This window comes from Castor canadensis, chromosome X (assembly GCF_047511655.1).
Source record: "Castor canadensis chromosome X, mCasCan1.hap1v2, whole genome shotgun sequence".
Lineage (NCBI taxonomy): Eukaryota > Metazoa > Chordata > Mammalia > Rodentia > Castoridae > Castor > Castor canadensis.
Window position 1 is genome coordinate 45,120,380 of NC_133405.1, and position 12,078 is coordinate 45,132,457.

The 12,078-nt window shown below is 39.7% G+C and overlaps 1 protein-coding gene across 1 annotated transcript in view; it reads left to right on the forward strand.

Annotated features, from left to right (window-relative positions):
• Positions 1-4,553: 4,553 nt before the first annotated feature.
• The window catches only part of Gucy2f (guanylate cyclase 2F, retinal), a 103,000-nt gene continuing 95,475 nt past the window's right edge, over positions 4,554-12,078 (forward strand). The window contains exon 1 of the mRNA XM_074062464.1: positions 4,554-5,283. Coding sequence (XP_073918565.1) covers positions 4,554-5,283 — 730 coding nt within the window. The remainder of the gene's footprint in view (positions 5,284-12,078) is intronic.

Here is a 12,078-nt window from a genome sequence, read left to right on the forward strand (position 1 = left end):
ATTTTGTAGTTAACAAAGGAAAAAGGCAACATCTGAAAATGAATGGCAAGGGGCACTTTCTGCCATGTGGCTTGAGTAAGGACCTATGTTGTAAATGTTTAAACTTGGAAAATGCTTTTAAAAAAAAAAGAAACTTTTTAGAATTTGAGATAGGTGAGACACTGTGTTTAGGAGGAATGACTTGGATTATAACATTAAAATACTAGGCTTATACTAGAATAGACAGCTAATCACTTTGATCTGAGGGATTCTAGAAGTTCTCTCATTTTTCTACTCAAAAAAGTGGTTCATCTCTCTTTGCTTACCTGCAACAGGTGTTTGAAATTACTACAATATTAGGAATTAATTTTTTGGCATGAACATGTCCCCATTCCTATTGAAAACAAACACCACTGGTTGAAGAGGGCTATCATCATTCATTAACATGTCAGTACAAATTATTTAGAGACTTTTCTCTAGAGTTATTTTTCTCTTTGTTACTAAGAGAGGGCAGAAAGAACTGGGCTAGAACTCTGAAGGCAAACTTTATCTATTAGATAATTTTGCCAAAGGTAGGTCTTGATCAAGGCTTAAAAGTAGAGCCTTTTCAAGAACATAGTAACATAAAATATTTCTTTTGTGCTCCATGTCTTCTCTTTACTATTTATTTGACAAGTATTTATTGAGCATTTACCATGTGTCAGGAACAGTGCAAGTTACTGGAGATACAATCACGTGTAAAAGCAAACAGGATTCTTACAAAGCTGGCCTTATATACAAGCCTACATTATTTTCCTCTTCCTGCTCATGTACATGATTTCTTTTCCTGGTGAGATTTCTTGACAAGATCTCCATATTTCCCTCCTTTATTGTTAGTTACTTTCCTAGTGCAGACCATGTTCTCAGTGTGTGTTGTTGATGAATAATGATGATAACTAATGGCTTTAGGTATCTCAGGATTTCAGCATAGCATAACTCCAGCATTGAAAGAGAGTGAGCTTCACGTCATAGACACTTGATAGAGAATTGTAGGTCAAAATTAAAAACACTCAGAAACTGGAGCTGCCAGACAGAAGTAAGTGGAAACCACTTTGGGAGTTTCTAACTCCAGAAAGAAGCTAATTAGAGAAGGAAGGCTGGGGAATGTTGAATGAACTCAGAAAACAGTTTAACAGTGCAGAGGTTTGGAAAAATAACCGCCTGGAAGAAGTAGAGAAGTCCAGGATCAATGTATGTCAGAGAAAAAAGGGATGTGCAGATCCTATAGTTGAGTTTGGGGGGAAAAAAGAAAGATCCAGAGTAGCTGGCAGTGATTTGTTGAATGTTGCATGGTAAGGCAGGAGCAGAGCTGGATTCAGACCCTGGCATTTTGATTCCCAATGCAATCTAATTTCCAAACAGCAAGAAAGAACCAGTATTTATTGAAAAACAACTGTGTGCGTAGCATTATAACTTCTTTAATCCCTTTTGTCAAAAGGATTAAGTTAATTTACTTCCATTTTGCAAATGAGAAAATTGAGAATTGGAGGATGTACTCTCAAAACTTCCATTCTTGAAAACTAGGTTTAGCTTTATATAGAATACTGTGTCTTGTGAATAGGTCTCTGTTGCCCATATAAAGTTGTCCTCATTGTTGCCCACTCTTACTGGTCGAAAGAGTGAGATCCTGTCAGGACAAAGAGATCATATAGTTCAATATTCTTGTCACAATACAAACTGAAAACAGGGACCTCTCCCATGCTACACCAGAGAAGGAGTTGCTCCTAGAGTGACCTGGCTCCCAAATTTTGCTGTGACAGAGAAAAGCTTGGGGCTGGAGGAAGGTGAGAAGAGAAGCATGTGGCTCTTGACTAGAGCTCAGCTTGTAGTCCACACCTTACACTTCATCTTTATCTCTCCTGCATGCCTTCAACATAACACACGGACCAAATCTATTTTGGGGGAGAGAGGTTGAACTATATTATCTTTGAGGGTCTAGAAATAAATTTGAGGTCTTTGTGCATATAATCAGCCCAGAAGTATCTTTACACTACTCTCATAGCAAAATTGGAAGTTCCCCTCCTTCTAGTTTACACACCCCTCAATCTCTGGTTCATTTTATTTTGTAAGATGCCTCCTTCCCCAAGTCTTTGATTTTCATTTAAACCAGCTTCCAACCTCTGTATGAATGTTGGGCATACTGTTATGACGCATCTTTAAGATTCACCAGGTGTGCCCCAAGTTGGCTTCTTGAATAGTCAGGATTTCTCACAAAATTAGGGGTGAGATCAAGATAATATCCAGCAAGGCTAGCACAGGCATAATTGTTGCTGGCAGTATACAGCCAGCTGGGCCTGACCAGTGTTGATTATCAACCCTGAAGAGAGACATGCCATTATTTTGTCATTTGATTAGAATTAAGTATTTAAAAGTATTTTCCTCATTAACATCTCTCCCAAGCAATTAATTCTTATTATCTACTGAGATTATTCCTGACCTTGGGTCAACTTAAATGTGTTATTCATTCATTTCACAAATGTTTTTCTGATACCTGCTATTTGTTGAGCCCTTGACTGGGGGCATTAGGACTATAAATAGGAGATCAAAGTCCAGTGGGTTCTGTTCTCCATAGAGTTGTCCTCATTGTCACTCACTCCTTGTGGTTAAAGTATAAAGCCCTATAAGTACAGAGATATCAAACAATTCTGTATCCTTGTCACAACATAGAACAGAAATATAGATGATTTGTAGTCAGTGATACCTTCTCTGATGCACTTAAGTATGAGGCACAAGTGGAAACACAAATGAACTCAACCTGGGAATGTTAATAGGGCAGCACAAAGTAGATGACACTTCAATTGGGTCTAAAGGTAGAGCTCACCAAGAGAACCTAGAAGGGGAGCATGGAAGGAGGAAGAAGAGAATTCCAGACAGTAGAAATGGCATTTTTGAACTTCTACACTTGATAGATGATTAGACATATGTCTGAAGAACTACATGAAATTTAGAATAGCATGAAGAAAGAACAGTGGGAGATGGTGTTGTAGAGAACGGCAAGTGCTACACAGACAGAGCCTTTGCATATATATCTTGAAAGTGTTCTTTACACTGTTGACTTTACTTCATGGATTATCATTTATTTTTCTACTTATTGTGATTCATCAACTTGCATTCTTATAATCTGAGTCCAAATTCAATGGACACCTTTTTATCTCTAGCTTACTTGACTTTTTAGCAGAGTTTGATACTGGTAAACATTCTCCATCCTCAAGTTTCATCTATTTTTGGATTGTAAAATATCATTATGTCCTGGAATTTGCTGTTTTCCTGGGCTTGTAAGTATTTATTATGACCTCCTTTATAATGACCTTTAAGTATTGTGGAATCTCAGGGTTTTCTCCTTTAATGTTGGAGAAATTCATCTTAATTCCTCTAGATCTTCATTATGACTCTCTTAGTCTGTCATGATGTATAATATGGACTACTATGGTGTCTCCAAACTGGTCTTCCTGCTTTAAGTCTTATCTACTTCCAACCCATTCTCCACACTGCTTCTAGTAATCCTTTAAAATGGAACTCTGATAATACTATTTCTTCACTTAAAATTATTGTCTACAGGATTAAATCGTGGCATATAGGTTGGTGATCTGGCTCTTTTCTTGGCAGATACAATAGACCCAAACAGAACAAGTGCTTTGTAATTCTGTGAGTCTAACATTATACACATATTTTTAACCTCTGGTCCTTTCCTCATACTGTTCTTTTTGCCTGGAAGCCTCTTAGCAACTCCTACCTGCAACTGTGTTCATCTGGCTAACTTTTCCTTAATACTCAGAAAGGCATCCCTCTTCCTCCCTTGTCTTCCTCTTTCTCCCTTCTTCTTCCTCATTTTCCTCTTCTCACCTCTCTTCTCCTCAAATCTGGGTTTAGGTGATCCTCTCTCTCTTTCTCTGTCTGCGCTACCTTAGTCATAGTACTATTTACTCTACATTGCCATTATTTGTTTATACTCATCTCTTTCCAGGAGGGCAGTCTGTGGTAAAAAAAAATGGACACATTGAAAACTATAATAATGATAACAATATGACTAATACAAGGTAAATGATAAACCAGGCCCTGTTATAAGCACTTGCCGTATGTTAACTGTAATCCTCACAACACTATGAGGTGGGCAGCTATTACTAAAGTTGTATTGACAGGATTTGGTAGTTGATTAAATGTGGGGAGCAGAAAAGGAGTCTCAATAATTCCAAGACAGAATTCTGACTGAAGCAAGTGGGTGAACAATGGATGGCAGTGCAATCTACTGATATTAGGAGTACAGGAAGTGGAAAAGTTTTGGTCAGGGTGGAGGAAGGAAACTTTCAATTTGGGGAATGGCATTCTTTCATAAGTGATTTTTCTAGAAGCTTCAGAAATATTGTTGGTAACATCCAGTTGTGCAACAGGTTAGCATGTAGTAATTATATAGAAATATTATGAGTAACAAACCTTTTCCTCTGATTAACAGGCATTTGGAAACACCACTGTCCATCTCAAGTGAGCAGAATAACCCTCCAGTATTTCATCATTAGCTTGCTAGAAGCAGGAGGGCTATGTTCCTGGGACCCAGGCTTTTTCCTTGCCTTATGCTCTGGTTTGTGGTTACCAGCAGACTGTCAGGACACCATGGCCTTGCATCTTCCAAGCTCCAGCGGTGCATGTGCCTCCTGGCCCTTCTGTCTCTTCTGCAGCAGGTGTGGGCATTCCCCTACAAGATAGGGGTGGTGGGCCCTTGGGCTTGTGATCCGTTGTTCTCAAAGGCCTTGCCTGAGGTTGCTGCTGGATTAGCAATTGAGCGAATCAACCAGGATCCTTTGTTTGACGGGGGTTATTCTTTTGAATATGTGATTCTCAATGAAGACTGCCAGACTTCGAGGGCCCTCTCCAGTTTTATTTCCCACCACCAGATGGCCTCAGGATTTATTGGACCTGCCAACCCTGGCTACTGTGAGGCAGCCTCCCTCCTGGGAAACAGCTGGGACAAAGGGATTTTCTCTTGGGCTTGTGTGAATTACGAATTAGACAATAAAAATAGCTACCCGACCTTTTCTCGGGTACTCCCTTCTCCAATCCGGGTGCTTGTAACTGTCATGAAGTATTTCCAGTGGGCTCATGCTGGAGTCATTTCCTCAGATGAAGACATTTGGGTGAATACAGCCAATAGAGTCTCAAGTGCTCTTCGGAGCCATGGCCTACCTGTAGGGGTCGTCCTGACTACAGGACAAGACAGCCAAAGCATTCGGAAAGCTCTCCAGCAGATTCACCAGGCAGACCGAATTTGCAGTGAGTACTTGCTCCTTGCTGAGGTTTAAATGTGGCTTCAGTGAAAAACATGACAATCACCAAAAGGTTTTCTGCCCTCATGCCCCAGGCTAGCACACAACTCCCTAGTTCTTCATGCATTTTACCTCTTTCACACACATTTAGACCCAAGATTCTGGTTTCAACAGAGCCTCTTATGGATTCGATGGAGGTACAAAGAGTTTTGTGGTTCAGATGCCCTTAGGCGCCAGTGCTTGCTCTAGGCACGAGGTGTGGAAGAATGACATCAAGAGTACTGTAGTCACGCACCCTCTCTGTACTGAGGACCACAGTGGTTTCAGACTAGCCAAAGAGGGCTGTTTTCTTTGTTTTGTTTTGTTGTAGTCAGTGAAGGGAGATTTACCTTTTAGTCTCTTCTGAGTACTTTCCTTAACAGATGCCCAGTACCCTTGTATCATCACATCTCAGAACCTGTCTTCTCTCCTCCCTCCTGCCTCCCCTCCCTCCATCCAAAGCACGGCTTTTCTCCCTGCAGCATGCAGCTAATAATTGACATGGAGGGCACCCAGCTGATAAATGAAAGCATATCAAAGCAATAAATAAGACCGCCTAAATATTAGCGTATTTCCCTTTCCAAGGGAAGTTTTATGTTCAAAGATCATTCTTGCAGAGATAATAGGCAAAGTGTGATACAAAGGACTTGACTCACTAAGAAGGTGGGTGAATTTTGGGAGGGTGGGCCCTCTCTGGTCCTCTGGAATCAGATCTCTTTTACTTACATTTATATCAAGCCCTTGTGACATTTGGTTACAATTTTTTTCAACTCTAATTTTTTAATCTCCACTTTTCCTTCTTCTGGAAGGGGCAGTGTTTTGTGGGAATGGTGCTCATTCCCCTTTTGCAGCCCCTTCACCACTTTTGGACAGATAGCCCAGAAACTACCTGTCAAACTGATTACTTCTGGGATTAGTCTTGGTCCCAGTCATTTCCTTAACATAACAATGGACCCGTTAGAGAATGGTCCAGCTTAGGCCTGGTTTATAACCAGAAACTCATTTTAAGTTTCAAGCGTCTCTAGTATTGGACCTTAATTGTGATCATTATAGGAGGATGAGGAGTTTTTAGTTTCAGGAACTATAGTAGTCTGCTTCCAGCTCCAGTCTACAAGATCCTATAATGTTAAGAAATCAGTGTTGCTCTAATTACTTCATAATAGAGCTTGATACTTTCAAAGCAGAGCACAGAATTATTTTTTAAAGATATTAAACTATTTCCAGGGAGGAGCCAGGCCCAAAACAAGAAACCATATTTAGTGTCATAACTTTATATAATACATTACAAAGCTTTATGAAGCCCAGTGTCTTTTGCAAGTTTACATTCCATGAGCATTTCACATCTCACCCATTCCAAATAGTATGCTTTTAAATGACATTTTGGCCTCTACTATGAAATGTTAAATAAATCCAGACCCTGAAGCTCTTTGAGCTGTCAGACTGAGAGGAATTAGGATTGAGTACTCACCACACATAACCCCTTTGAGGTAGGGAGGTAGCAAATGTACATATTATTTCCCTTTCATTAGAGATTCATTCCTTTAGGTCAATGGTTCTCACTCTGGCTGCATGCTAGAATTAATTGGATAGTTTTTCGAAATGACTAGAGCCAGAGTGCCACCTCCAGAGATTCTGGTTGAATTGGTTCTGTGGTGGAACCCCAGCAAAGGTATTTTAAACAGCTTCACAGGTGCTTATAAAGTGTTGCCAGAGTTGAGAGTGACTGCTTTTAAGTTAATGAAAATGCAAATAAAAGTTCCTTATTTGAAAGTGACCAATCATTTTTGTCTCTATGACCAAATGACTATTATGATTTTGTTTAGTCAGATTGTTTTCTTTGTAGCAATATGAATCTGCCCACTAGGGCAATGGGAATTTGGTGAGTGAGGGTCAGTACCCAGAGTGAATGGTTAAGGAGCAAAGAAAGACCCTGAGTGCTGAGGAGAGCAACAAAACATGGAGGAGGGATTCTAAAAGAGAGATAAAGGGGAGGAAAGATAAAGTTCTGCATGCCAACATTTTTTCCTCTGGTTTTTGATGAAATATAAGCAGGTTCATGAGGCATATTTGGGACCTCAGTGGCATGAATCAGAACGGGAAGGGGGCAGGGAAGCTGAATTGTAGGTTAGGCTGTGAACTGAGTATGATCTCAGGCAGCTCAGTATGCACTGTTCAAAGAAGTATGTGGTACCCATAATTGATACAGCCAGGTGTTGGTACCTGAGGGCACGCCAACTGGTGGGTAAAGTGTGGTAGCTGGAATTATGGAAGGGAAATGAGTGTTAAAATAAAATAGGCCTTGACCTTGTTGTCTACTTGACATTCACTTACAACAGTGCCTTAGCCAGTAAGAGCGTGAGAAACAGGATCCAGGGAACAGAAACAGGGTATCAGGGTTTTAACTAACTGACCTATGATCCAGGGCACTTCTCTGGTGCCATTAGAAAATTGGAAATCAGGTGAGAAACAGCTAGAAGCCAGTGAGTGTGGATAGGGCCAATATGACAATGGAGAAGGTTGTAACACACCAGGCACAGCACATACCAGACCACATCTCTAGCTAAATTTCCAACTCGTCTCAACTAATGGAATTGAAACTGCTAAGTATTCCTGGCTGTTACCTGTCTTGACTGAGAAGAACTAAAAAGGTACAGGGATTTTTGTGTGACCTCAACTGAGAAGCGCTAAGGAAGGCAGGGCTTAACATCATCCCTATTTTTCTGGCTACTCCGTATCACTGTAGACTCCCATGTAAACCTTCATAGAAGGACCCTCTGTGGAATGTAGAACACAGTGGAAAGGGACCCTTTTCTTTGAAGAGATCTGGTAATATTTGGAGTAATAGAAGTAGTTGAAAGATTAGTTTTGTCTGATCTGTTCACAGTAAAAATGGTGACATTCCCAAGTGGCTGTGGCAATGGTGGTGGTAGTGGTGGTGGTAGTGATGGTGGTAATAAAGAGGGAAGGGAAAAAAGAGCAGGCTATTACTACTGGTTAGTATGCCACTTCTGTTTCCTATAAATTAGTGGTTTCAATTTGGAAATACCGCTGACTTTTTTTGAAGTTAGAGGAAGTGTTTGCCTCAGAAACAAGTCTAAGTCATGTTTATACAGTACAGAGGCAATGGTAAATTAAATAGTAAAGTAATGGCAATAATAATAAAGCTGCAGGTTCTTGTGAAGAGAAACAACAGAGGTGTTATTAGATGCTGGGCCATAGAGACAATAAAAGCAGCCATAATGCTACTTTTTATATATCAGCACTCTACAGTGTGCAAGGCATTTGCACATAGATCATCTCGTTTCTCTCTCCAGATTGTCCAGGAGACATTTTTTCAAGTTTTACAATATCTGTGAGTCTCACAAGAACAAGTAGGTAGGAATAGGCTATTAACATCAAAGAATGGGTAAATAAAGTCTCAGAGCAGGGGAATTCAGCCTCTTCTAGGTTCTCAACTATTTTCTCTTAAACCTTGAGAGTGATTGCCAATTATATTTATTTATGACAAAATCAAATAGGAAAGATATTAATCAAAGACAAAGGACTCAACTTACAGTCAGGGCGACTGTGTGGGATTATGTAGGTTGTGCCTTGCACAAGGGAACCTAGCCGAGTGGGCATAAGGGCCAAATTCCCTTCCACTCTGTGCTCCTCCAACCATGAGCCCTGCTGGAGGTTTTTGTCCCATGGCACAAAGGAGCATTCACTCCCCAAGCGGAACACCTGTGGGACTGCATTCACCCAGGAGGGGTTCCCTTTCTTATTCCTACAAAGACTAGCAGGAGGCCCTACCTCCAGCTCTTTAGAGAACTTTTCAAAGGCTATTTCAATCCCTTCTGTCTTCTCCTCACCTTTTTGCCTATCAGCCCTATGCTGGGCTGATTGTGAAATCCTTTCACTTTGAGCTTCCCAGGCTGTTGGACCATTTTGGGCTTCCTTTAAATCCTTCCAAATTGGGAATGCTTCATTACAATATGACCCAGTCAGAATGGCCTTCTCTTGTTCTTCCAAAATTAGATGCCTTATTGCTGTCTTTTTTGCCAGGGACCTGGCTAGCTTCTTTTCATCTAGCAAAGATTCTTGTACATAAAATAAGAAGAACAAAACAACAATGATAATAGCTAATATTTATTGAGAGTTTATTATGTACTAGTCATTTTGCAGTGGCTTTGTATGGATCATTTCATTCAATTCTGGCAATGCCCCTATAAAAAACTGTTTGCCAGTTTTATGGATAAGACTTCTGAGGCTTACAAGTTAAATAACATGCCTAATGTCATAGTTAGTGAGGGGAAAGCCAGGATATACATTCAGGTTGGTCTAAGGCAGGAGATCTCAAATCTAAGTATGTATTAGAATACCCTGAATAGGTTCTTAAAATACTGATTGCTGAGTCCCTCTTCCAGAATTTCTGATTCTAGAAGGCTGGGGTGAGCCTCAGAATTTGCTTTTTTAACAAGTTCCCAAGTGGTACCAATGCTACTGACCTAGGGTTCATACTTTGATAACTGGTATGTTGAAAGACCTATCCTTTCCTGCCTCCTGTCCATTTGAGCTATGCTGCTAAAGTATACTCATTTGTGATCCTGCATTACGTGTATGACATATTATTCATCCTTTCTGGCTTTCATTCTTAATATTTGTGCCTACTGATGAAATTATGTTAAGTGTCTCAGATATGTTAGATGTTGGCCCTTTTTTCCTGCAGTAATTGATACTAAAAATACTATGGCCAAAGTCCTTAGTGCTGATGGGGAATTAGGTATAGTATTTGCTATAGACAAACATAAATAAATACAAATGATAAAAGAATAATTTGCTTTTGTGAACGGGTTCACTATCATTAATGATCAAATTATTGGGAACCAGCAAAAAGGGGAAATTTCTAAAACATCTAGTTTCCTGCATTTAAGAGGCCTATCAATATAGCAACTTAGGAGAAAAATGGAGAAGAACATATGTTACAAAATGTGGGGAAATATTTAAAACTTATGCTGGGCAGCAATGTTAAAGCAATAAATGCATTTGCAATACTAGTTTAGTTAGGTATGAAAAAAAACCATGACCTGATACAGACAGAGTAGTCATCTCATGTACTGTGTGTCTGTTATCATTCTGAGCTACTTGGACCAGTTCAATACTGGCAGAAGTTAAGTAAATGGTGGCTCAAGACTTAAGACTGAAAATATGTGTCTGTCCTCAACTGACAGACATAGCCCTACATCAACTAGTACAGTGTTCTTAGTGTGTCCTGAATCACACTTGGGGGCAGGGACTGGAAAGCATTCAGATTCCAGAGCCTCACACTCTCTTCTTACATAGCCATTTTATAGACTGGGTGGGAGAAAACTGAGAAGTCGAGTGTATGAACCTACTTCTTTCACAGTATAGCTAGATGGAGGTGAATTCTGGGGGAATGTGAGACTTGAGATAAATCTATATGACCCCCTCCTCTTCTGATCTGCTCTCCCCTCACTAATTGTTAAAATGAAATAGGTTAAAATGGATGTTAGTAGGAGGAAATGTCAAAAGTGTTAAAAATAAGGTGAGAACAATAAAATGGGGGGAAGGGGGTTCTTGCACACTGGTAGCAGCACCGAGGGCTTACAAATATGATTACGGTTCCTAAGTACTTCTTTGGCACTGGTCAGTGGAACCATTTCCATCTCATGTGGTATGAGACTAGGCTTAGTTTCTTCTACAAAAATCTGTGAGAGATGAAGTGAGATTTGCCTTTTGAGGAACACAGATCCTCTAACTCAAGGAAATACTGAAATATTAAATAGAGTACTTCAAAACAGGATGAAAAATGAGAGTTGAGTGACTTGGGAACTGTCTCTTCTGGATTTTATGATATTTCTTATTAGTAGTATTGAAGGTGAGAGAGGGTCCTAGATAGCCTGCCAATAGTCAGTCCCTCAGTATGAAGACATAGCTGGCAGACAGCTTAAGTGAGGTTCAAGTAGCCCAGAGAAATTATTAATATCATATCCTGGTGAGATGTGATCTTAGGAGAGTGTATTTCCTGGTCCTTGTTTTGGCTGTAGAATGGCTTCACTGTTAACAATCAGGATGGAAACTTACAAATTAGTATTATTTGGTGACCACCTGTGGACCCAAGCCTTGTCTAGGATTTAAGGTTTCTGTATATTAATCCTTTCCGGACAACAACTTACAGGTCAAATCCCATTTTAATGAATGTAATTTTGAGATAATAAAGCTATTTAGTAAACCCATCTTGTAGAACAGATGCATCCATAAATCCCTGTTCACGAAGCACTCAATCTATTAAATTAAGATGCTGTTGTTTGAATTCAGTATTTATGCTTTCTACTTTAATTATGTTCAATGGCAAGGCCTTGCCATATGAAAAATAGAGAAGCCTGTGATCATTCCCTTTTGAGGATTCCATTTCTTCATCTAAAAATTGACAGGGAAAGATTGGGCTAGATGGCCTCAAAGGGTCTTTCTAGTTATAAAAAAAATGGACCCTTTATCTAAAATGACATCAGTGCAAGCCAATGAAAGAAAAATAAAGAGAAGATATTCAGGTTAAAGGGTACAATCTTGGGCAAGTTAATGACACTAGGCTTTAAAGACAAGTTTGATAGTATCTACCTGCTCAGGAGTATCACTTCCAATTGTTCCTCCATCTTAACAATCTGAATATGCCCATGTGTCACATCTGAAAGAACCCATGAAAAATACACAAGTACACACTTTCTCCTCCTAAAAAATATGTAAGCATACAAACATTCATCTA